This window comes from Pocillopora damicornis, chromosome 8, assembly GCF_964200805.1.
Source record: "Pocillopora damicornis chromosome 8, jaPocDami1.2, whole genome shotgun sequence".
Lineage (NCBI taxonomy): Eukaryota > Metazoa > Cnidaria > Anthozoa > Scleractinia > Pocilloporidae > Pocillopora > Pocillopora damicornis.
This window is the reverse complement of record NC_142677.1, coordinates 15779138-15805249: the sequence shown is the minus strand read 5'-3', so window position 1 is coordinate 15805249 and position 26112 is coordinate 15779138. Positions and strand designations below refer to the sequence as shown.

Below are 26112 nucleotides of genomic sequence, written 5' to 3'. Positions count from 1 at the left end.
CCGTTCGCAAAACAACTTCCTATAGAATGATCGGTCTCGAATGCCATGCCAGGACCTCGACTGTGCAAAATTTATTTGTAAATTAATTTTCAATTGGAAGGCTTAAGTTATTCTGAACAGTTCTTATTTGGTTTAATTTTCTTTGAGATCGAAGCAGTTTACTTGGAGTAATTTTGAGTTCTCCTTGGTTAGATCAGTCTATGGATCAACCATAGGGCGAGGCACTAAAGACACACAAGACACCTACTTTCCCGTAGCTGTGAAACAATCGTGGGCATTAATTCTAGTCGGTGATTCTATGATAGCTGCTCCACAAAATCAAAGAAATTTATCTCTTCATCCATCTATCAATGCTGGCATCAGCACGTGAAATCCCCGAAAAAACGGATCTGATGACAGGTACGCAAAAGTGCAAGCATCAGTAAAGGTCCTTTACTGCTGATTATTACTGCTAAGGCGAGCACACCCACAAAAATCCAGATTATGCACAAACCCAACCTTGACATGCCTGACCGCAAGCTGAGGAAAACTTGAAATTTTTCTTCTCCGTTTTGAGACGCACAAAACAATTTCGTTTGGGTTTTCTGCGCTTTGTTTAAGTTCCTACAAGAAAGGGTTTTAAGTTGCACAATAACCCAAAAACCCTCTTTGAAATCAATATTCCTATGCAAGGGATTGGTAGCGTCGTAATATTTTTCCTGACTATTGATAAGAATCTGCGTCATGTCTCTCAGTCATGGTTTTCAAATTTTACGTTCAAATATCTCAAAAGTGAGCTTCTGCAAAAGATCCTCGTGCGTCCAACAGTGTGACCTCTTATTGCTTCTTCTGATTCCGGGGTGCGTTTCACATCAGCATGCATAAGAACAAGAACCTATGTGCAAATGGGTGTGGCTTACGGACAGGAATCGGGGTTAGCATCATTTTAGAGTCCAGTGCTCATTTCTGTGATAATAACCACCAACTGAAACGCAAATGTTGGCTCTGCCAGTCTGCCCACATGTTAAAGCGCACGCATAAGCCTAGGAACTTATTTATATACTTGTAAAACGCAAGCTTTTGCTCCTCGTAGCAACATACTTGTAAACCAAACTTAAATCCTTAAACTCCCACAAATGATTACAAACTTATTTGTCCTAATTTTGAGTTCTCCTTGGTTTGATCAGTCTATTGATCAACCATAGGGCGAGGCACTAAAGACGCACAAGACACCTACTTGCCCATAGCTGTGAAACAATCGTTTCCCCAAGCTGAGGAAAACTTGAAATTTTTCTTCTCCGTTTTGAATTATTTCACAACCCACACGTTTTCCTTAAAAGGTTTCATAGACGTTGGAGATGGAAAATATACGAAAAGTCTCCGTCTGTTTAAAATATGACACGACAGTGTCGAGAAGACGAGACTTGTGGAACGAGATTTGTTCCCGTTGAGAGACTTAACCAGGATAATTCTCAACTAAAGAAATTGGTTGGCTTAACAGTTAGCTCTTTGGACGCTAGTTACAGAGGTCCGCGCTCGAGATTGGGCAGGGGCATCGCGTTGTGTTCAATTTACTCTCAGAGTGCCTTTCCCTATCCACCCTGGTGTAAGAATGACTGGCAGCCAACTGGAAGAAAAACCTGACGAAATGCTAGGAGGTAAAATGCTATAGACCATCATCTCATCCAGGGGGAGTAACAATACCCACGGCCGCTTCATGCTACAGAAAGTGGGATAGGCTCCAGCCAGGTGAGCCACTTGGCCCCATTACTTACCCTCCCATTTTACAGAAGGGTACGTGTAGAACGCTGCAGTTATTTGTCAAGTATTTGTTTACACGGTTTTACACGAAAGTGGTATGTTCTTCAACCGTTCCTCAACGAACCTATTGCAGGGTGTCGTTAAAGAAAACAATGGGCCGGTTATTTATACAGGGTCGAACCCAAACTGAGGTTTTAGGCAAACAGTGGGTTTTACGTATTCTCTACAAGAGGGTTGCTGTCATTAAATAAATACTCTTCCACTGCTAGCGTTCGGCCCTCTTGGCGCTGTTCTCAAAAATAAATGTTTTGATGAAAGATTCGGCTAATTTCAAGAAAGTTTAGAACGTGGTTTGTTGAAAAACGGCTAAACCTTGTTAAAATAACGGGTCCAGTGAGTAATAAAACTATAGACGCACAGTATCTCTCAATAGGGTACATCATGCCATCAAGTTGGTGACGCCGGAATGGAGAAACAAGTTGGAGGTAGGTAAACAGCATAAAAGAGATAGTAAGTTTTGAGCTTGGTAAAGAAAAGGAGAAAGATGTTTTTCGTCTTGTCATGAACGTGGGACAAATAACAAATTCTGAGTCCCCATGAGGAATCGAATCTCAGATCTTCAGATTCCGCGCTCCAATCCTCTACCACTGAGCCACAGAGACTCCGCAGTGAGCGAAGTTTATGACGAATACTGTTAGGATCAGCAATGTAGATAGCGTCATGTTTGTAAATAGAATAAGAGAAATGGTAAGTTTTGAGCTCGGTAAAGAAATAAAGAAAGATGTTTTTTGTCTTGTCACGAGCGTGGGACGCGAAGAAGTGGCAGGTAGTTTGCGATCCATGCCGATAGTGCCTTGATTCAAGAATTAATCCCAATTCTTGTCTAGTTTTCATTTTCAGTTGCAAAGTTTTTAACATTATTGGGACCCTAAGCCATTTGAATCCGTCACAACATTACAATACACTATAATTACAACAAAAAATACAACCCTCGTCAAGTTTGATTGAAACACGCCAGTTCCTCCAAAAGGTTAATTTTTTTCAGGAGGTCCAATCTTCTGTTACCGACAATGGCAAACGAAAAAGGAGGAAATGTTTAAACAATTGTGACGAGGATTGTAACTTTGCAAGTAGATGTAAGCACAGATCCATAGAATTCTAATTGGAAATTCCATTGATTACTGTACAGGAAATCTGATTTGTTTCTTTAACCACAAAAAATCAACCAGACTTTTTTCTGGCTAATTCGTCACAATTAAATCTTGTAATGAAAACGTCATCGAGACTATTACTAAAAAGAAACCACGCCTTTCCAATACAAGCAAACTTTCCCGTGAATAGCCACGACAAGGTATCTGAAATCCATAAATTGCAAATAACAAAGTTTCCCTGATTTACCGCAGTTACAATACTGTGAGGGAATTCTATTTACAATGAGGTCACCTTAATGATGAACTGTTATCAACAAGGAAAGACTAACATTTCCGTAGTTTACTACTCGTTCAAGAATGCCGCTCGTTCTTATTCTCCCTTGTTCTTGTTCTTCTTCTTCTGTTTTTTCCCTTTCTTTTTCTTCTTTTTTTCTTTTTTTCCTTTTCCAACGACAATTGACTTTAGAGTTGACCTGTTCTCCCACAGTGCCTTTGATCCCTTTTTCCTGCACCTTTGAAACACCAAAGTAAATCATTTTAAATTTACCATGCAGTCTACCAATAAACGAAGTCTTATTTTAATTTGGTTTAAAAATCGCACTTACAACCCCATGTCTTTATCCTTCACCAATTTATCCGATAGAGTGGTTGAAAAGATGGGACAAGAATTCCCCTACCAAAAAAAATAATAAACCACTTCTAAAAAAAGGAGATCTCTCTGCGACAAAATTTGCCAATGTTGATAACCTACGAAGAATTCGCTCCTAGAACACCGCTAAGGATTTAACCCTTTCATTACTGCTTAACATTTGCCAACCACAGTTTGCTCTTGTTAATGTGGCTAAGTCAAAATAATGCTCATAAAACAGAACTACAGAAGGGAATGCGTCCAAAACGCGCCATCGACTGTTTTTCGTACGGGCTTACCTAGTTTTAAATTTAACACCGTTTCATACTTGACAAGAATTAGCGTGATTAGAGAAATAATATTCTCACTTTAAGTGGTTACAACATGATCTATTGAATGGACGTATGTCAGTCTACGACGGTTGGGCAAAGGTGTCCAGACACTGAGAAAGCGTCTGTTTTGTTAAAAAAAAAAAATTGGAGCAATAAACATCGAAAACGGTTTCTTTTCCCTTTTTTATGTAGTTGCATCAACCCTTTCAGTGTTGCATTTCTTTTTAACTTCATAAAAATGAGTAAGGCACCAAATGGTTTCCTGAAAACCTAGACACAGGCAAACGAATTGCAACCCCCGCTCGCGATAACTATAAGGCAAAACAGCTACAAGTCATTTTTTGGGGTAACAGGTGACAGTTTCTCGGTCTGTCTTATCTGTTCATCCTTTAACTCCTATGAGTGACCAAGACAGAATTTCTCCTTACAATACAATATCAAGCAGACAACTGATGAGAATAAAGATAGATACTAATTAGGGGATTATTAGTTGATCCAATACCAAATTCTTCAAACTAACATCACAAGAACTGTATGGCAGACAGTAAGGAGAATTACCAATGAGATCTTGGGAGCTAAAGGGTTAAATAGTGGCTGGTTGGTTTTCCTTTTCGGTTTTGAATCACGAATGTTTCTCACGCAAAGTTGACCACGTTATAGGAACACTTCAAACACGGCGCTTGAGGACGATTCTATGGCTATCGACAATTATTCAAATAAAAAAATTAATCAGTCATGGGTTTTGACCTAAAATTATTATCTTATAATAGAACAAATCAAAAAAAAAATTAGATTTAGTGTTCTAATTATTGAGCAAATATCAAAGCAAATCAAAATCAAAAAGGGACATAATTCTGTCAAGTTTTCAATGAAATCATAATCATGAAATCCGCCAGAATTTTGAAACACGACCTTCTAAAAATGCCTCGAAGATCTTTTACACCTGCGGATTGTGTATTTCTCTTTTAAATGTTTTAAGAATTGACTTCTGATGGTTAAATTTTAGTCCAAGCATTTTAAGCATTTTTTTTTGTTAACAAACTCTCAAACCCACCAAAAATCTGTAATTTTCTAAAAAATTCTACCGAAAAATCATCTCGTCTTGGTTGAATACAGAGTACGTATTTCTTTTTAACGCAACCACAGTTTATAAAAACAATGGTTTCGTTCTGCATGACGTAAAACTATCAAATATTCACAGAAGAAAAAACGAAAATCTTCATTTCAGATACTGACGTAAAACTTATCACATAATATTTTCATTCCAAAATTAGCAGGTTCGTTGTTTTGCTAAAAACTAACCAGGGCGAAATATTTCAATATTGTAAGATAATTGATGAATTTTTTTTTTATCGACATGTTCTCGCCGATTGGAAACCGACAAACGAGACAACTTGGCTGTTCGCGTTTTCCTTGCAATGCTTCCCCAACACATACATAAGATTTAGAACTACGGTTAAAAGAACGGCAACTGGCAAAGATCTGAACTTTCTCGTCTGCTTTTTGACCATTTGGTCATGCATTCAGGTAAAAATGACTGCCTTTGCTGCGAAGATTACATTGTTTGCTTTTTCTCTGTTGGACCTATCAATTTTAGCATGAATGGTAACTCAAGCAGAATCAAAGACAAATTTTGTAAAGTTCGAATTTGCAGTAAAGGTGCTTCCTTGGTAGCCATTAGAAACTAGATATTTTTGCCTGGAAATATATTTATTCACACAGTGCATTGGGCAAAGAAAAGCTTTTACGACAATCTTGGTTTAAAATATCCATGTGTCAAAGCTTAGATATACGATAATCAAAACATCACAAATTTCTCTACGTTCACAGTGATTTATTCATGTCACAATAGCTACTTACTTTGAACACAGTGATTGTTCCATGTCCTGTTTCTTCTTCGGATTCAACTTTGTAGCACAAATTCTGCACCGTCGACTTTCCGTCTGACCCATCCTGGCAGTTCACAGCAAAAAAAATCGACTCACCGTTGCCGGAGATTTAAATTGTAAATTTATCCCTCAATCGAACCGAGACAAACTTGCGCGACAACTATTTCTGTTTAAGGTCGTCTATAGAGTCGACAAATTGTCGCAGCAAGCTCTATAACCTTCCTTTTCAATCAATGGTGAAACGCAATAGTCGCTCAATAAGCTCTCGACTGAATGACACGACAAACAGCCAGAAGTGTTATGCTTCGATCGCGGTTGTTTTCTGTCTTGAATGTAATTATCATGATCTTCGTCACAGCTTTTGATTCGCCAACGATTAAGCTAAAATTTTCATGAGAAATCCCTTTGCCTAAACAGCTTTGGGGGGAAGGAGGTTATTTTCATCCTCAAATGTCACTCGAAAATTCCGAAATTGTGTCAATTTTCTAAAATATGTTTCCTTTTATTTCTCAGTTTAAATATTTTCGTCTCGTTTCACAGTCTTCGGTTTTTACTGTGCATTATTTAACAGATGGAAAAGGTTTTCGACGATAGAATCTTAAAATGTGACAATAAGGCATAACCATAGAATACATGACACTTTTAATTACTGAGGAGAATTAAAAAAGCTTTCTTTTAAAAAGAAAAGTTAGGTCCATATTCATCAGTCAGATGACCTATTTTGCTGGAGCTTAACCCTGTCTCAACATGAAGCGACTCGAAGTAGCTGTATTACCCCTTACACGGGATGCATTGCGTCGCAGTGTAACACCCCAAGATTTCGTCACGCTTCCCAGACAATTCGCTCCGTACCCAGGCCATTTACACTCCTGGATGGAGCGAAGCACTGTGAGTACAGTGTCTTGCCAAAGAACGCTGCACAATGAGCCGACCAGGGCTTGAACCTGTAAATTTCCATCAGGGGTACAGTTCGGTTACAAGTGAACCACCTTTTCTTACATTTCCTTTGTGTTCGAATCATTTAATGCAAACATCACTTTGTTACATGAAGTAGTAATCAGATAGATACCCTGACTTGACCACAAACACATTGACACAAAAAAAGTAAAACAGCCTTCAGGGAAATTTGGTTTTATCAACTGAGTTGATAATGTAAATTGGCCACCATAAAGAATTTCTAAAGCTGACATTTCGACCGTTAGCCCTTCGGCAGAGCGTCACATTCACTCTCACAAAGAGAGTTTTCTGATTGTTTATCGTAGGAAACCGACGCTTTTTCTCAGAATCATGACCACCGTTACCACTGTCCTAATTTTGATTAATAAATATATATGCAAAAGGCTTCTACATTTGCGTGAACGGGGGGGCTTCGTAAACCTTATTTGAGCCAACTTTTAAATGGTCAAAATCTGACATAATCATCTTCTATTGGCAATCTGATTACGAGGAACTGAAAATCGAGTAATGTTCCTCGGCAAATTTCTCTTCATAAATCCGTGTTGCGTTCTTAAAGTAGTCTAATGATAAAAAAAAAGCAAAAAACGAAAGAAACGAAAATTTTTGATAACATTATCTTAATATCCTTGTAAGTCATATTCTGTTTACCACAGCTAGTTAATGAAAATCTTAATTCAGTGGTCAGTGATCTATTTCTTAAATACCAGAATTTTATTATGTGAAATTCACTGTTTATCCTTTACTATATGTAAGATGTAATTATGTTAATAATCTTTTGTGAACGTCAACGCGGCGGGAAGATTTAAGGAAATTTAATAACATTCATAAAGGAATAATGGACAACATCTGATTTTCTCGAACCCCGAATTGTTCTTTTTGTTAAATGGTATTTGTTTAGCATGATGTCGAATGATGCCATAGATAAGAACTTTTGCTAATTTGATTTTTTAAGCAAACTCGTCATGGTTTTTGCTCCATAATTTGTATCATTTAGTGATGGAAATAGAACAAACCATGCAGAAACTAACGTTTTTCTGAAAAAGACAAATAAAGACACATAGAGGAAAGATAAAAATTTGAATATCGAATGAAAATTCATTTTGTTTCGGTTATTTTTCAATTATTCAATTAACACATATGTACTTACAAAATAAAACTGCCTTCCTCTAAATTGTATTATCGTTCCAATATGTTCGATTAAAATCTTTTTGCAGCAAAACTTTACAATCTATTGAAAATTTCATTAAATATGCAATTCATTTAGAGTGAACTCTTATCTTTCAGTTAAACTGTTGACCGTGTCGTTCATTGTCATCTCTGAATAAATAGATGATGTAAAAAGACATATCCGAAAATTTTTTTTCATTTCTTTTTAAGTCTTATCGGAAGAGGTCATCGCAATAACCAGTAAAAATTTTCATCATTTTCACGAAGTAGTGAGGCTAACGACAGCGCCCTTTACCATGGAAAATGTAACCAAGGACAGTGGAATGTACGAGATAATACAGTCCGTGACTTGTGCTGCCCCCACACTAGGAAACCAATACTTGTTTGTACTGACAGCTATAAACATTCTACTCGCCATTACAGCCGCTTTGGGTAATATTTTGGTCTTTTTTGCTCTGAGGAGAATTTCATCTCTTCAGCCCGCATCCAGAATCCTGTTACGAAGTCTGATTATTAGTGATTTTTGTGTTGGTGTTTGTGTTCAACCTTTGTACGCCATTCAGTTGTTGTCGATGGCACAGCAACGATTGCAACTTTGTTACGCACTTGTAAGCATTAATGAAATCGTTGGGACAACTCTTAGCGGAGTGTCGTTGTGTACTTTAACTGCTATAAGTTTGGACAGGCTTCTTGCTCTTTGTATGGGACTAAGTTACAAGCATGTCATAACATTGAGGCGAACACGCAGAATGATCATAATCCTTTGGTTTTTCAACATTTTGTTCTCCAATCTGAGACGGTTTTGGAGGTACGTTTTAATTTCCAATGTGATATCTTCTTTAATATACTGCACTTTATCCATCTCTGCTTTATCTTACTTAACCATTTACTTAAAACTACGCAAACATCGTGAGCAGGTGCAACGGAGTGTGCATCAACGCCAACCGAACGAACAAGGAAGAGCTTTCAACATTTCCAAATACAGAAAAACTGTATACACAGCGCTGTGCGTACAGCTTGCCCTTGTGGTGTGTTACTTTCCTTATGGAATAGTTGTCGCTTTGGCACACACGCGAGGTTACAACTCATCGTATAATTTTACTGTTCGTCTAACAATTTCTCTTGTGCTGCTTAATTCATCATTGAATCCCATTCTGTATTGCTGGAGAATAAATGGAGTAAAACAAGTAGTGAAAGCCATGATTAGAAGCCTAGGACTTTTATTCAACTAGAACGCGCACTGGGTTTTTGCAATCGTTATGATGTCTGAGTATCTTATCCTTTCAAAACCTTGCTTCCAGCTGCAGTAGGTAAAAGTGTGAAATATGTTTTACATTAGTCGATTTCCACAAACTTTCACCTTCGAACTGCATTCTCCAGAGAGAAACATGAGATTACGACAAAAGTCTTTTGACTACACCTTTTCAACTTAATTTGAGCGATGCGTCCGCCATTAAAAAACTCCCGCATTTAAAGGGAAAGTTGGAAAAGGAGTTCGCTGTATTCTATGGTGGATATACAACACGCTTGTAACATAAAACTGACTGGGCAAAAATAAATCACAATACAATGAATATTTTGGGCCGGTTATTTACACGAAATTTTACCCAAACCACGGTTTTACGCAATCAGTGGGCCTCAGGCTTTCATTAAAAGAGGGTTGATCTAATAAAAATAAATGTCTTACCATTGTCAGCTTTTGGCCTTTTTGACACTGTTCACTAATATAAAAGTTTAGATTAAAGGTTCAGCTAAATCGACGATTGTTTAGGAAGCGGTTTTGTTAATAGCGGTTAGAGTATGTTTAAATAACCGGCCCTTAGTTTCTTTGCAGTGGTGTAAAACCTGACATAAACTAACTACTAGTCTCTTAATTTAAGCACTGCGTTAGTCATTATGACACCCAACGATTTTAGTGCTGTATAAAGCTACACTTGTAATCATATGTTTAGATTGGTGCTTTGAGAAATATAAGTTTCCTTTTATCTTTTGAGCCTCTTGAAGTCCAGTATTCACTTCCTAGTTTTGGCACTTCTATGTCAGATTATGCAAGTTTTCTCCTGGAAAGTTGTTATCATAATTCTGCCGATGGAAATTTTCTCTAAAACAAATATTCCATTAAAGCACCTGCGTGCCTAAAACGCAAGGAAAATGCCGTCGGCCATCATCAGCAATGTCGCGTGTGCGTATACGTTCGTCTTGAGGACAACCTTTAAATGACAGGAGGACATTTACACCTTTTTGTGGATAATATAGTTTCCGAATTCGTGTAGAAAACGTCAATTCTGCATCTTCCAGATTCCAAGCCAAAAGCCCTCTCTAACACCCAGGGATTTTATCTCGAATGTTGATGAAAGAAACAAACTCGTATCCACGAGCACACATACAATACCTATACACATATTCATCACCTATTTAAATCGAAGACAATTTAAGAACTAAATGCGGAGACCACTTGTTCACATAAAAAGCTTCTTTATCTCCTAAATATATGAAAATGAAACAAGTTCTTATTACGGAAAATATTTCCTGTCAAAAAGTAGTTGAGCTCAACCTCAGTAATGCTCGTAAATGAAAAATCCTCTTGAAAAGTAAAAGCGCACTGTTCATAAACCGGTCACCCTGATGACACTGTAATCCGGCCTTACATGTGAAATTAGAAATTCGCGTGGTGAGGATGCCATGTTTTCGAAACGGAAAAATTCTGATATTTCCTCAACAATTAGGTGGAATTGTTATCAGTTCACTCATCTCATGTCTTTCTTCACATCAGGCAAACCCGTCGATTTTTTAAAACCTTTAATCATCCAAAAAAAAGGAAGTTTAAGTTGATCAACGTAAGGAAGAGGTAAACAGACATAAATGAAGGAAATGGAAAATCCATAATGAGTTCATGTTATATTTTTCACCCCTTCAATATTACATATTTACATAAAAGAAAACTTGATTCCTAGTTGCATTTTTTTCCTGACAACGCCGAGTAATCTATTTCGCAGAAAAATGTCGATATCAGTTAAAAAATGTCTGTAATCAGTTGGATCAAAATTTCGCTGTTTAGCGGAAAATTTATTCAATTTGCAACCATGAGTTCAAGTGACAGCTCAGCTTCTGATTTGTACAATGTGTTATTCATTGCGACAGCTGGGTAAATCTGAGTTGAATGAAGACTTTTTTTTTTAAACCCATCCTTTATTGCTAGAAAATAAGAAGAGTTGGAAAGGCAGTGAAAGAAATTTTCAAACTTGACTAGTTTGAATTCTTTCAGTTTCGATTACTAGCGCACTTTGTGAAAACCGACTTATGACATCGTTTACAGAATAACTTGCCTCGAGTTCCGGATACAAAAGCAACTACTTATGATGTAAATTAAAGGTAAAATAAACCAACATAAAGAAAACGTACGTTTAATTTTCTGTCTCGGGATAGATTCATAAGTTCAGATCCATCTATCTCAACTCCTAAATGAGAATGAAAGAAGTTCTCATCTCGGAAAATGTTTCCCTATCAAAAAATAGCATGAATAGTGGAGCCTAACCAAAATAATGTTCGTTAATGAAAAACACTCTTGAAAAGAAAAACTGCCTCGTTAATAAATCCAGTCACCCTGACGACACTGTTATCCGGCTTCACATGTCAAAGACGGAAAATAGTAATGCGCGCGATGAAGATATTATGTTTTCAAACCAGGAAAATTCTGGCATTCATCGATGATGGGAGTTATTTGTTCTCTCGTCTCTTGTCTTTCTTCTAGCTATGCAAATCCACTGAGTTGTTAACATCGATAGTCACCCAATAAGGATAAAATTTACGAATATCATATTTGCTTTTTTTTCTGACAAAAAGCTGTATAATCTAGCTCGAAAAAGAATGTCAATTCTAGCTATCAGTCTATAATCAGTCTTAGCTATACTCTGTAAGAAATTTGGAGAAAAACTTGGTGGTATAGCGGAAATTTAATCAGTTTGCAACTATGAGTTAAAGAGACAGCCCATCTTTTCAGTTAAATAATATTTTATTCGTTGCGACAGCTGTGTAAATGGGTGCTGTAAGATGTTTTTTTTTGGTTTGCAACTCATCCTTTATCGCTGAAAAATACAACGAGTTGGACAGGTAGTGAAAGAAATTCAAAGACCCTAGAGTCATTAGCCTAGTTCCGAAAAAAGAAGAAAAAAGAAGAAAAAAGAAATCAATTAAAACACCCCAACATGTCATATAAGTTCAACTATATCCTTTACCTAATCAAAGAATACCTATGGCCAACTCGTGCATAAGGTACTTGATCTAGAGATGAAACATGGTTGGCAACTTGTCATTATTGGTCTTGCAGCAATACAAGGTTGCTCTTATTTCAGAGGCATAGGTTCCCGAAAAAAAAAGGAGAGATCTACAATTATGGTAAACATCCAACTCCGCAGAATAATTAACGTATATATAACCTGTAAAAACAGCAAAAAAATAGTGTTCTGCGTTTATCGAATTTCCGTTTGCAAAATTCTTCAAATTTAGTCGTTGAAATCCAAATCTTTCTAAGCCTGCACAAGCCAAATTCCACTCTTTCCCAATTCTATGTACGCATGTCACGTTTCGCCTCACAGTAGCTCAATATATATTTGCATTATAACGCAATGATCCTTATTTACACGGTTTTCTCCAGCTTTTATCTGATAAGTTTTCTGCCTCGGAACGAAAATACCCCAGAATACACTTCATGTGACGGCTAGTTCTTGCGACTGAGTGAAATTAAAGATATGCGGAAATTAATTCTACGGGTTTTCTTTTGATAGAAAAGCACAGGATTATTTTCATCCGCTTCATATCGATCCAGCCGCCATTGTTTACCTTAGGTAAAAATCGATTAAGATTTTACGCATTCCTATTGGCTAGTTTTGCAAGTTATTGCTCACGCAATGTAGAAGAAACCCGGCCGGATTTTTACCGTGGTATGCCACAGACATCCCTCAGAGCGATAGTTAACGATTATTGTATTGAGTCACGAGTGAGGTTGCCGTTGCTACGTTTGTTGAAACACTAGCTGAAGTGAGACAGGGAATTTAACCATTACTGGGTAAGAGACCTGTAAGAGAGTGCAATCCGTGACTTGTGTTGCTTCCTCACTGGGAAATCAATTCTTGTTTTTGTTGAAATCTATAAACATTCTAATAGCCATTACAGCCGCTTTAGGAAATGCTATGGTCTTAGTTGCTCCATGGAAGATTTCTTAGGTTTAGGGTGCAACATCTCCAGCAGATATTGCATTTATCACGTCGAGTTCAAAGTCTGCCTAGTTTCCAAGCCCCTTGTCCGTATGGTGTTCTCAAACTTTTAAAAGACCAGAGAGAAGTGTCTTTTTTTGCAGATTGTTTTAAAATGTAATGGAACAATTATTGAGTTCGGTTTTCGTATGATATCATGAATTATCTAACCTTGTATCTGTATCATTTGCCTCACCTTCAGGTTCTACAGATACCTTAGACCTCAGTTTGATAATTCATGGTATCACGATCAGCCTCATCCAATCATCATACAGCATTTGGAGAGCAACATGACAGACACCTTTAGATAATAAGAGCAAAATGAAAAAAAACAACAGTGAACAGACACAATTTGGTTTTCTGGGTTGGACTCAAGTAGCAGTGGTTAATTTGAGAAAGTTTAATTGACACGCACGCCGACGCATGAAAAAAAACTGCTTCATTGAATGGCATGTTGCTCACATCATATCTCAGAAATCCTACGCTCATTAAGTTTAAATATGTAAGAACGTTTTAAAGAAGGAATGACTCTACTCTTTCAACACTCTAAAGTAGACTCTTGCGCGTGACGACTTCTTTAGCCAAGTCCTAAAGATGACTGAAAGGCAACGATCATCTAAATTAAAGAGTAAAGATAGCCCGCTCAAGCAAATTTCAAGTTTAACCTGTGTAGGTTAATGTGATTGACCGACTGCTGCTAAGACACACCTGGCCTTTCAATACTCAAAACAAAGTACAAAATAAAAGATGGAGATATTTGTCTGAGAAGAACAACATCCTTTCCCGATATGGCTGCGGTGTTGAAGTACGCTCTTTAATAGTTAAAGGGAGCAAGGCACTTTGGATCCATTTCGGCTCCATTGGTCGTTACTAGTAATAATTGGCCGACAAGGTCGACAACGATAACCACCGACTTCTGTAATTATGGCTGCGGTTAATGAAAGATAAAGACCAAAAAAAATTTTAGCTCCAAAATATTTCAAACCCAAAGTCTCAAAAATTTTACTAATTTGCCAACTTCTGCAGATCGTGATACGTGGTTTCGAGCAACTAATACAGCAGAGTCGCGGATTCCAGTCAATAAATCGTCGCCGAAGGGACATTAAGAAAAATTTCTGCGTGGGAAGACATGAGGTACATGTTCCTCTGGACATTGCTTAATTTCTATTGATACAAGCTGCCTTTGAAATAGTACAGATTAATTTTCTTCATGGACTTAACGATACTGATTCCAAGTCGTTTACTTAGAGAATGGACTTTTGTTGGATATCTATCCAAAAACGATTTTAGACCCAGTTAATATTAATGACAGTTTAGCGGTAATCTTCATTTAGAGTCACGTTTTATCGAAAGTTTTACATAACGTAAGGAATAAAGGAAAACGGCACAGTAATAAGACAACAGGGGAATATTTGTGTGCTTTTCTGAGGGGACAAATAAAACTGTGGGCGGACTAATCAAACAAATAATATGAGATAATGATATGGAAGAAAAAAAAACTTGACGAAGAAAAGTGAAGCAGCAGAATTAGAGACAATTAACAAAAACAAAGAGATAAAAAGGAAATATCCGTGAGCAGGATGTAGTGAGGGTGGATCAAAACAAAAACGGAGAAGTGGGAAAAAGCTGTAAAACATTGGCGAAGGAAACTTAACAGACGATTGGATCGGAATTGAAAAAAGTGCGCAGATCAAAATTTAACTTTTTTTTGTTTTATAAGAGCAAAAATATAAAGTTTTGGGAAAGTAATCCTAAAAACATATGGAAAAATAAGATGAATGAACATGGAGTGGAAACAATCAAAAGTTGGCAAGAGAAGCTGCACAAAAAAGAAAAAAAAAACAAAAACAACAACAGGGAAGAGCAGGCTGGCAGGTGGTATTCCAAATCTGCAAATCGGCCGCTTGACACGAGTAATTCTTTTCGTATGTAATTTTGGAGTACTTAGACGTATTCCCTTTAAACCCGCTGGTGCTTTTGAAAAAACAGATTTTTATTGCCGACTGAAGAGCCTCTGTATGTCGTTATAAAAGAAAATAAAGAGTAACACTTTTAAAATGATTGTGTGAGTACTTAGACGTGTTCCCTTTAAACCCACTGGTGCTTTTGAAAAAACAGATTTTCATTGCCAACAACAGGGAAGAGCAGGCTGGCAGGTGGTATTCCAAATCTGCAAATCGGCCGCCTGACACGAGTAATTCTTTTCGTTTGTAATTTTGGAGTACTTAGACGTGTTCCCTTTAAACCCACTGGTGCTTTTGAAAAAACAGATTTTCATTGCCAACAACAGGGAAGAGCAGGCTGGCAGGTGGTATTCCAAATCTGCAAATCTGCTGCCTGACACGAGTAATTCTTTTCGTATGTAATTTTGGAGTACTTAGACGTATTCCCTTTAAACCCGCTGGTGCTTTTGAAAAAACAGAGTTTTATTGCCGACTGAAGAGCCTCTGTATGTCGTTATAAAAGAAAATAAAGAGTAACACTTTTAAAATGATTGTGTCAGTTTCTTGTTTGGTCGAGGAGGATTGTAATTAGATCAGGACTTGAGTGAATGGTTGAGGAAAACACATTTCCATATTAGCCAATCATTTACATCTATTTGAAAACCCTTGAAATCATTAAGAGGAATAAAAATGTACTTCCTTTGCTAGATTCTTCTTCTTTTCACACTCGTTCGGAAAACATTCTTGGTGTCATCGAGCTCTTTTGTTTCTTCTACCTGACATCTAAGTAGGGGAAGAAACTTGCTACACAGTCAAACCGAGAGGTAGCCGAATAGCGCAATTTCTTTAGAACTGCCTTAACTAACGGTAAAGAAACGATCGGAAAGGCCTCGTTCTCAATTTCTTCGCTCGAAACTCCCAAAAGAGATCTGCAAAACGTTCTTTCTTGCATCATGAATCTAAATGATTCAGAAATTGTCAACAACGCCAGCAAGAGCTCGGTGTTTTCTTGTTGGTACTATCCAAGCTTTTCCTAGGAATTCGGCGAAACCACATTTCCTTGGGTAGTGTTTGGTATCACAGTTTTTTCCTCTCCCGTTATCGTCCTTCTGAACGTGCTAGAAATTGCAGCCGTATTAACGAGGAAACAATTACAAAGAGCGTCGACCCTTCTGCTGTGCAGTATGGCTGTTGTAGACGTACTAGTCGGTGCTATAGCCATGCCACTTGCTGCGGCTGTTGATTTGTTAATTGCTCATCAGACCTTCCTTGACAATGTCTGCGTATTAGACTTCGTGGGTATAACGGTGATGTATTGTGCATCTTGGACCACTTTGTCTCAACTGACAGTCATCGCTTGGGAAAGGTACGTGGCAATCGTAAAATGGAGGGAATACAAAGTAATGGTGACGCGACAACGCATGAAGAAACTTACGATAGTCGCTTGGCTGCCTACTGTAATCGTAGCCACACGCTGCATCGTAACAGCTGCTGGTGTGGATGTCGAGGGATTTGAAAAATTAGCTATAATTCCGGGTATTTTCTGGGGAGCTGCCGTAATTCTTATCGTGTGTTTTTACACTAGGGCTTACTTAATATTACGAAAACGAAAAGTAGAAATGAGCCAAAATTGTCAAGTGAGCATTCTTGTTAGAGCGAAGCTGAACTCAAAAGTTGCCAAGACAACTGGTATTATAACTGGGACAATAATTTTTACGTTTCTGCTACCAGTAGCGGGTATGATTTTGGGACCCTATTTCGAGGCCATTCGGAAAGGCTCGGTCTTTCGCCTGATTGAGACAGTCATGCAATTAAACTCTCTAGCAAATCCATTAATATACTGCTACAGGGACCGCAGCTTTCGAAAAACCATTCTAGAGCTGCTACGATTTAAGAAACCAGAAGCCAATCAAGCCACTGGTGTCTTGAGATTTGTTAGACGAAAGAAACTGTTTCGTTCACAAGAATATGAATTTGAGTACAAAATGAAAGAAAAAGATCCTAATCCTTTAAGAAAAACGGCATCCTTTCCTGATGTAGCTATGGTTTTAGTCGATTTCGATCTCGTTTCGTTTAGTGGATCGAGATTGTCAAGACATATGTCAGCTCCATCCCTTGATGTAAGAGGTGCCCGGCGTTGGGAAAGTGATCCACAAAGTGAAAAACTACCTTGCCCAGCCCCCGTGACAACAACAATAACAGTCAACGATCAACCTGGAAATGCAAAGCACAGTGATCCTAAATCAACGCTAAACGATTTCTGGTGGAGAAAAATTCCAAGATCAAAGTCTCAGCGAAATATTAGTGTATCATCTGAATTAGCCAGCGGCCGCCGAGACACACAAGACTTTTCTACTCCTAAAACGGATTACAGAATAATAGAAAAATTTACCCCTCTGGGAAGAAGAGCATCCTTTCCTTAAACGGCTATGGATTTTGAATCCGCTCTCAGGTCGTCCCGCGGAACAAGGTTGGAGAAGGTCCAATGATGAAAAGCACTTGGATTCTAAATAACAATTGAAAGAAGATTCGCTCAAACAAATTTTAAGGTCAACGTCTGAAGATCTGCATGTGTCAATGGAATTGTCTAACTGCTGCCAAATCGCTCGCAATTGAAACGGAGTACAACTTAAAATGGGAGATAAATATCTTTGAGAAGAACAATATCCTTCTCAAATATGGCTGTGGTGTTGAAGTACGCTCTTTGATCGTTCAAGGGATCAATGCACTTATGATCCAGTTCGGCTCCATTTGTCGATACATGCAGTACTCGGCCGACAAGGTCGTCAACGATCACCTTCCACCTTTGTAATAACGGCAGCGGTTCACGAAAGATAAAGAGCAGTATTTTCTAAATGGTAACCTAAGAGCAGCACAAAAAATTTCAAGCAAAAATAATTTTCTAGTTTGCAAACTTGAGCAGATACACATGCGGTTTCGAGCAACCATTACAGCAGAGTCTCGGATTCCAGCCAAGAAATCGTTGCCGAAGGAAAATTTCTGTGGAAAATACATGAGTTACATGTTTCTCTAAACATTATTTAATTTCGATGGATGTAAGTGACTTTGAAATGGCACAGACAAATATCTTCACGGGCCTAACAAAACTGATTCCAACTCTTGCCTAGAGAACGGACTTTTGTTGGATATCTATAAGGAAGATTTTAGACCCAGTAACGGCAGCTTGGTTGCAATCTTCATGTAGGCTTTTTATCGAAATTTTCTACTAATACCTTTCCTAAATGACAAAGGAAAACGACAAAGCAGTAAAATAACATAGGGATATCTGTGTATTCTCACTGATTTCATTTTACGATAACAGAAACGTTGGAAAATATGTGTAAATTTCCATATACTTTATAAGAAATGTAGTAATGTTTAAGTTTTGCTTTTTTTTTGAGATAGTTTGCTTGAAAATTTCCGCTTCTGTTGATTTTTTGAGGAAACAAATGAAACTGTAAGCAGACTATTTTTCAAAAAAAATGTGGGCGGACTAATAAAACAAATAACAGGAAATAATGACATGAAAGGAAAAAAATCTTGGCAAAGAAAAGTGAACCAGCAGAATTAGACAAAAAAGCGAAAACATAAAAGGAAAGATCAGTGGGTAGGATACAGTGAAGATGAATCAAACCAAAAACAAAAACGAGGAAATGGAAAAAAAAAACTGTAAAACATTGGCGGAGGAAACTTGTAAAAGTTGAAAAGAAAAGTGTTCAGATCAAACTTAAAATTGCTGTTGTTTCATAAGAGCAATAACAAAAAATATGGGGAAATTAATCTAAAAAAACTACATGGAGTGGAAAACAATCAAAAGTTTCAAGAGAACCTGCACAAAAAAAAAGGGGAAGGGCAGTGTCCAGGAAAAAGTAGGGCGGACTACAGTGATAACACACGATTAATGGATGATAAAAGCAAAAAGAGGGAAGTAAATTACCTTGATAGAGAAAACTTAATTGACACGTGGAAAAATAAGAAATGAAGCAGAGCAAACTGAAAAATTAAAACCAATCAGACAGAAGAAAAAACCTGGGCTGAGAAAATAGGAAATGAATGAATCACAAAAACTCAACAGGTTTCCTTCTTGAAAGGAAAAGAACGTTTAGCTCGATTTAACAGAAAAAAAAAACACTCTGCCCTGGAAAAAAAGGAAGTTTGCCTGAAAATATGAATTTCTGTTGCATTTCCTTTTGCGTCACTGACAAAATTTTATTTCAAACCTAACTAGCGACAAGAGTATACATTATTCATCACAGTGCTGCGATGAAAGTGCTTTTCCCTTTAGATAAGTTTATGAAAATAGCATAGTTTGTAAATGCTAAAGCTGCGAAGCAAAAGAAGCATAAATTATCGGTTTGTACGTTTTGTGTTTCGAAACATGAAAGGCAAAGCTGAAAGCTGTTATGATGTCACTTCTTTCCTATATATTGAAAGCTCTCCACAAATAGCGTTTATGGACATTATTAGGATTTGGAATATCAACAGTGTTACATTTATCTAGTTTGTCATGAGGAAGAAAGTTGGTAGTCATAAGTAGAACATAGAGGTAGACTGCTTTAGCTTAGATTCTAATGTAAAGTATAACCGCGGGCTCTCCAGTTGAGAAACAAATAATTTACCAGGTATAAGACTGCGAATAACGTCAGAAACATTGTTTTCTCTGACTTGCCTGCGTATTTTCTGACATTTAGGCAATTAAAAAGGCATCATAAGGACTTAATACAATAATTAAGCAGAATTATTTCTCATTGAAGACAGGCTATTATTTCAAACGCCAGAAAGCCTTCATTCTAATTGCCAAGTAAGTATATGTGTTTCACATTGAATTATTTTGATCTTTTCCTGAGAAAAATAAGTATTTGCCAAAGAATGAATATAGTTTTAGGACATTTACTTACCTCGGGACCCTCTCTTTTTATTTTTGTTTTGGTTTATAGCCTTGTTTATCTTGTCATGTCTTGCTTTGGTGACAAGTTTTCGAAAACTTCCGCACAGTTGTGTTGCGCCTTCTAGGGCCTGTTCGCGGGTTCGTCTTGTGTTCAGACTGTATATCACACATTGACCTGGCTTCTTGTTTTGCAGATGAACTAGACTAAGTTCGAATGTTTCTTAACTATTTAAATTTGTAAACTACATTTATTGCCTTCTTATATGGCAAAATCCTTGGAAGTCGAGTCGCTCATAGCACCTCGAGATGGAACCTCGCGGCAAAATTTTCCCGCTCTTTTAGAAGCGTGATTCCATATAAGGAATATTCGTCCCAGGTCATTTTGAACGATTCCGATTTCAATCTTTAGTTTTTAATTTAAGTCAAACAATTATGAAAACATATTTACCTTTTGTGTAACTAAATTCCGGTTTTTTACTATTACTTTCGTTATTTCAGGAATCAAACTTGATCAGGCGACGAATCTACTTAGACAACTGGAATGTAATGCTAATCCGTATCATATGGAGTGTGAAAAATATGGGCATATATGACATTGCCTTTGACAGGGATTGCACTTGTAGTCAGAACCATCACAAATTTGGTATCATTTTGATCAGTGCGCATCAAAGATAAGTCAAATCTGGGCAGCAGTTTGACATCATGTTTTACACGAATCAAATCTGAAGCAAGCCCAATATTTCTTGGTATGCTCGACCACCAGTAAGAATCCCCCACATTACTGCTTGCAAAAAATTAAAATGAAAGAAAATTTTTACAAAACCTGTGATCGGTCCAGTGCAGAAAGTTGAAATGAAATTGATTGACAGGTAAGTGGCGAAAGTACAACAAAATTAAATGGCAGATAGGTTCGGAGAAAGTAACAACGTTTTAATTAAGAGTTTTAGGGAGAATGAAAATAACAAAAACGCCCAACATGGCAAAAACAGCTAGCTAAGACTCTGGAAGTCTGAGGCTCTCAAAATCGATTATAAAAGTATAAACGGAGGCCCTGAACAAATTCTCGAGAGATTTTAGGCGAGAGTTCGTAAGAAAGACGGGAAAGATTACGAGCTTGGCAATTGCGTGTAATGGTTACCGCTGTCGACTGATACCTATTAGGGAAAGAGTACCAAAGCTCGGTCCCTCGTGAGTTAGAGTTTAAAAGCTTGAAGCAAGTTCTGAAGGGAAAAGCCCGATTACTCAAGCAACAAGGCAAAGGCAAGCCGCCTAACCAGTGAGCCATGAGACGAAAAAAAAAACAACCGAAGAGGAAAAAGAGCCCGATTTTTCCTTGTTTATTATTAACAAATAATCACATAATTCTTTTCGTAAATCTTTCAAATACTACAAATTGTCCTGTCCGGTTTTTTACTCGCGCTGATTGCTGATTTATCCCAATTGCACTCGAAATCATGTGATTATCTATACAAATTGAAAGTTTTCCTCAGACATGCGGCGGATGATAATTCAAAGGAACAACCAGATAAGTGCAAAATTGCGAACAGTTACGGAAAGAACTAATTAGACGATCAGTGTTCATTCAAATATTCAAATAAAGTGCATTGAACGAAAATCTGGAAATTAAAGTCAATAGCCAATTAGATACTTCTGGTTGATGATCAACCAGCAAATACATGAGCTTGTTGGGTATTATAGGTATTCGGAATTCTTCATACTTCGCCTGGCCACACTTTACGTGTACTCTGTATTTGTTGTACATTCCACAGCCAGGGCGTAACAGTAACTTTCCAGTTTAAACAAATGCAAAAGTCTCTAACTCCTACTGCAACTTCCATTAAAAGTGCCTATATATCAATAATCAGCATTACTAACGGTCAAATATCACGTGACAACTAAAGCATAGGTTAATGTCGCTCCAATTTTCATCAGCAGAGACTTGACCCCTCAATCTGCTATTAGTGAAGGCAACATTGTCATAGTGAGGGAAAAATTGTCGTTCTGGTTAATTGGAGACAACTTTGTGATGTGAACGATAAGAGGATAAGAGGGCCAAGCGAGATCAAAAAAGAAATGTTTCCCCCATACTATTGAAGGAGCTCTGTTGGTAAAACAAACAGTCAAAGGTAGAAAGAAGTCAAAGCATTTATTTTGAATACTTCTCGACTTGTATCCTGCATATCTTCCCAGGGGTTACGAAGGCTTTAAGCATAATTCCTTAATTCAAGAAGGTCCGTCCTTTCAATCGTAGGACTGGGTACGAAATCTGCCACGTACTTATTTTCTAATGTTAGAGTGGTTCACTCTGTTGGCAGGTGTTGGAGTCGTCTGAAAGATTTACTTCAGCTCGAACTGGTTTGATACGAGAGTTAAAGTGCTTCGGTTAAACTAGACTTCTTCTGAATCATCCGGTATGGACTTCATTTGGGGAAAATCCTGTAGGGTGTGTGGAAATACGGCAAACGAAGGAGACTACTGCGAACGGTTTGTGTATTTTGCTTTTATCCTTCTTCGAGCGGTATTTTAAAAGAAATTTACTAGAATTGAATAAATTCGTTATATTCATAACGTTCACTATCAGCGAGGTACTTAAACGGCAATTCATTTTGTTTTGCGAACGATCCAAGAAACCTAAGCAACCTTTTCTACCTTATTAGCTTCATGATCAATATTTATCCGCTGGTGACTATGGGATTCGAAATCAGCTCTCAGGAGGTGGATTTTCTCATGAATTATTACTCTATTAGGACCATTTCATGATTAGAAACAATAAAACTGAATCAAGAATACTTTCCAAAACTTGACTTTGTATTTCAGTTGTATGTGGATCAATATTGCTGATGTTTTCGTACTTTTCTTTCCCGGAAATCTATTTTTAAATCAGTTTCGTTTTGAAAGCCACTATGCCAATTTGAGGTGCCGTTGGAACAAGTTTGTTCGTTTCGGTTCTTCTTTGCCAAGAATAAATTGGTTTTGGTTTTTCTAAACTTACAACGAAATTTTGTGCACAAAAGGCAGCTAAAGCTGTTTCCTGTATTTTAAGTTTGTGCCGAGAAAATTCGGTTTTTTGTTAGTATGTTATGCATGGATAGGTCTCCATTTCTGGGAAGATCACAACGATAAAAGCTGTTATTTGTATGCAAGCATTAATCGAAAGCGTTGAAGTGGTGGAAGGTAATGTTAACGACAGATTCTTGTTCCAAAACCGAAAACACTTTCAATAGAAGTATAACGAGACCACAAAATAACTAAAAGCTTGAAGATTCGTAGTGACTTTCCGAGTAATTCAGAACAGAAAGATAAAAGCTGATATTTAATGATTCTTGGAAATCTTGCGCAATACAAATATGACACGAATGAACGTATGTCCGCGTGTAGCTGGATAATTCTGCAATGTGGTGATCACTTTTATTTCACAAAATAACTAAAGGCTTGAAAATTCGTATTGACTTTCCGAGTAGTTCAGAACAGAAAGATAAAGGGAAGAAAGAGAATTTGAATTGATATGCAGGCTTAGGCAATCCTTTTATTGTTTATAAATACGGAAAATGTTGTGTGATTCTTGGAAATCTTGCGCAATACAAATATGACACGAATGAGTGTATGTCCGCGTGTAGCTGGATAATTCTGCAATATGGTGATCAGTTTTATTTCAAAAATCCTTGCATTTGCTTTGTAGATGTAACTTATTTTGAGAACTGAGTGTTCCAGCAAAGTATTGCCAAACCGAAAATTCTCAAAGCGAACAAAAGTTGACAATTCTTGGAAGTGCCGAACTAAAATTTCTCAACGTCAACAAAAGTTGATAACTCTTGGAAATCCAAACTAACTCCAATAAAAATTGATAACTCTTGGAAATCCAAACTAAAATTTGTTAACTCCAATACAAGTTGATAATTCTTGGAAATCCAAACTGAAATTTTTCAACCTCAACAAAAGTTGATTACTCTCGGAAACACCAAGCTAAACTTTCTTAACATCAACAAAAGTTGTCAATTTTCAGAAATTCTAGCTGAGTCTTACATAGCGAGCGTAGCATATCATATCGATGATATTTTGAATAAAAATTCTCCATTCAAGGTGTTACGAACAGCAATTTCCGGTGTGTGAATACTGCAGGAAACCAATACGTGATGGCGAGGAAAAGGTCGACAACTGTCACAAGAAGCCGTAAGTAAATCCTCCTTCGCTATGATGTATCTTCTTCCCTCGCAGGACCATGGGAACGAGATTGATATTGTGTTAGGTGAAATAGTCTGTTCGAGAGACAAGAGGCCCATCTTGTGGATACTTGTGTACTTTTCCCGAATTCCCTTGAGCAACAAAGTCACTTTTTGAATATTCGTTTCATGTTTAGATGCTACAACAACAAGACCAGAAGGTGTTGCGAATGTGGTGCCATAACTAACCGAGGTTCTTATTGCAAAAGGTATGTAGCCGAAACAAACTATGAACACCGAAACTATTTGTGGAATGTTATAGGAAAAAGGCGACCATTTCCGAGAAAAGTAAATCGCGAAGGGTATCGTTATTTGTTCGATTTTTGTTGCCAGGTTTTCTTCCATAACTTTATTGCAACAAGTCAGTACAAGATTATCCAGTTAGTAACAAATGAGAGTGTTTACGGAGACTTAATGACAAATACATCGAGATCTTAACCTTTGTCGCGAAATGGAAAAAAATGCACCAAACTTTCCTTGTGGATTCGTACCCTAGCCCGGCAGTTCTGGTTTAGTTTTCTACCACCCAGGCTACGCAAAACTTGTTGAAGAAATTAGCCATGTGCTTTAGTGGTCCATATGTAACGATCGTCTTGCATACTGCCAGAATAGGCGATATGAAGAGCCATGCCGGCACACTGTTTCAATTGTCTTCTTTTAGACTGTGAGCAGTCTCTATTTCTCCAAATCTCAAAAATGCTCAGCCACTTCCTTCCTACACGTGAGATCCCGAAAGACGAAAAGCAAACATGAGCCATCCTATTGGGTACTTACTGTACTGATACAAAACTGAAAGGAGTCTCCTCTAAGGGGTACAAATGCTTCTAGCGGAATGTTGGAATAGCTCATCAATTATTGACTGACATCATAATTCAGTATCGTCGACAATTAATACTTGACCACTAGTGCGTTCTATAAATGTCCAGGTGAGTTACAGAGGTTATTGTGGATTACATGGCTTATACCTTGGTCACTTAAAACTTTCGCCTCCTCCTCAACCAATCGCATGGAAACCTAACACAATTGCGACTAGGACACTTGTATTCACAACCCCGCCCATTTCCCGTGGCTCCATATTTTGCTGTAATCAGTTGTTGATGGGAGCTGTTATTGAAAATTTTTATCTTTATTTTACGACGCTTGGTTAAAGATCGATCATTATAAAGTTACCCCACTCACCCCCCTTTTTCTTAACTGGTTCTAAATATACTTGCAGTTGCTATGACCTAAAGTACCCACCACCTCTCAGAGCTGAAGTATTGGTGGGAGGAGTGAACTTGAAACTTCGTTCAAGGACGGAAGTAAATCAGAAAATGATTGAGTCAGCCAAGTGAGTCAGGGAGGTTATTGGGGATTACATGGCTTGTGCTTTGGTCACGAAAACTTACACCAACCTCACAACCAATCACATGGAAACCCAAGACAATAGCGACTTGGACACTTATGTTCACAGCTCTGCCCGTTTTCAATGGTTCCGTGTGGAATTTTGTTTTGCTCTAATCAGCTGTTGCAAGGGAAAAAAATGTCCTATTATTTTCTCTCGGCTGTTGTGAATATTTCGATCTTTAGTTGAAGTTCGGTCATAATAAATTTACCCTTTTCGCACCTCTTTTGCTTCAATGGCTCTTAATATAATTGCAGGTTGATGTTGCTGCCACCATCAGAGAAGAGCAAGATCCAGGAAATTTCTGCTAAGAATCAACGACGCGGGTACCCACTAGCATTCTATTTCACTGATGTCATCTCCTTTGCATTGTATGGCTTCCTCTACTTGCTACACGTTCTCTTTCAGTTTCTTCGTCTCGTTCTCTCAGATTTTGACCTCTCTGTCTTATCTACTTACTGCCTTTTCAATGTTAGCTATTTTTGTATGCATCTCATTGAGTTGAGACTCGATAATATTGAGCTCTCCTAGTTTTCCGCCATGTTGAGAGCTTCGATTCGA

At 37.6% G+C, this 26112-nt stretch overlaps 2 protein-coding genes and 1 long non-coding RNA gene across 4 annotated transcripts in view; 2 read left to right on the top strand and 1 right to left on the bottom strand.

Annotated features, from left to right (window-relative positions):
- Window positions 1–2616: 2616 nt before the first annotated feature.
- On the bottom strand, window positions 2617–6091 carry LOC113676447 (uncharacterized). Its single transcript, XR_003446708.2, has 2 exons — window positions 5712–6091; window positions 2617–3403 (listed from the first exon to the last, which is right to left on the bottom strand). It is a non-coding gene; the product is annotated as an uncharacterized LOC113676447 (long non-coding RNA).
- Window positions 6092–8030: 1939 nt separating this feature from the next.
- On the top strand, window positions 8031–9851 carry LOC149041620 (melanocyte-stimulating hormone receptor-like). Its single transcript, XM_089214769.1, has one exon. The coding sequence runs from the start codon at window positions 8161–8163 to the stop codon at window positions 9094–9096; it is 936 nt and encodes a 311-aa protein (XP_089070895.1). The 5' UTR covers window positions 8031–8160; the 3' UTR covers window positions 9097–9851.
- A 12032-nt stretch (window positions 9852–21883) lies between these two features.
- The window catches only part of LOC149041619 (uncharacterized), a 4737-nt gene continuing 508 nt past the window's right edge, over window positions 21884–26112 (top strand). The window contains exons 1-5 of one of the 2 annotated variants that reach the window (XM_089214760.1): window positions 21884–22431; window positions 24028–24117; window positions 24305–24376; window positions 25384–25497; window positions 25809–26112. The exon at window positions 25809–26112 is cut by the window's right edge and continues 508 nt beyond it. In XM_089214760.1, coding sequence (XP_089070886.1) covers window positions 22361–22431; window positions 24028–24117; window positions 24305–24376; window positions 25384–25497; window positions 25809–26082 — 621 coding nt within the window. In that variant the 5' untranslated portion in view covers window positions 21884–22360 and the 3' untranslated portion in view covers window positions 26083–26112. Of the gene's footprint in view, window positions 22432–24027; window positions 24118–24304; window positions 24377–25383; window positions 25774–25808 lie in introns of those variants that run through there. The other variant, XM_089214761.1, reaches the window with a different exon arrangement.

Coding starts and splice junctions, on each gene's coding strand:
- LOC149041620 (XM_089214769.1), top strand. CDS start 8,161: ATGGAAAATGTAACCAAGGACAGTGGAATGTACGAGATAATACAGTCC.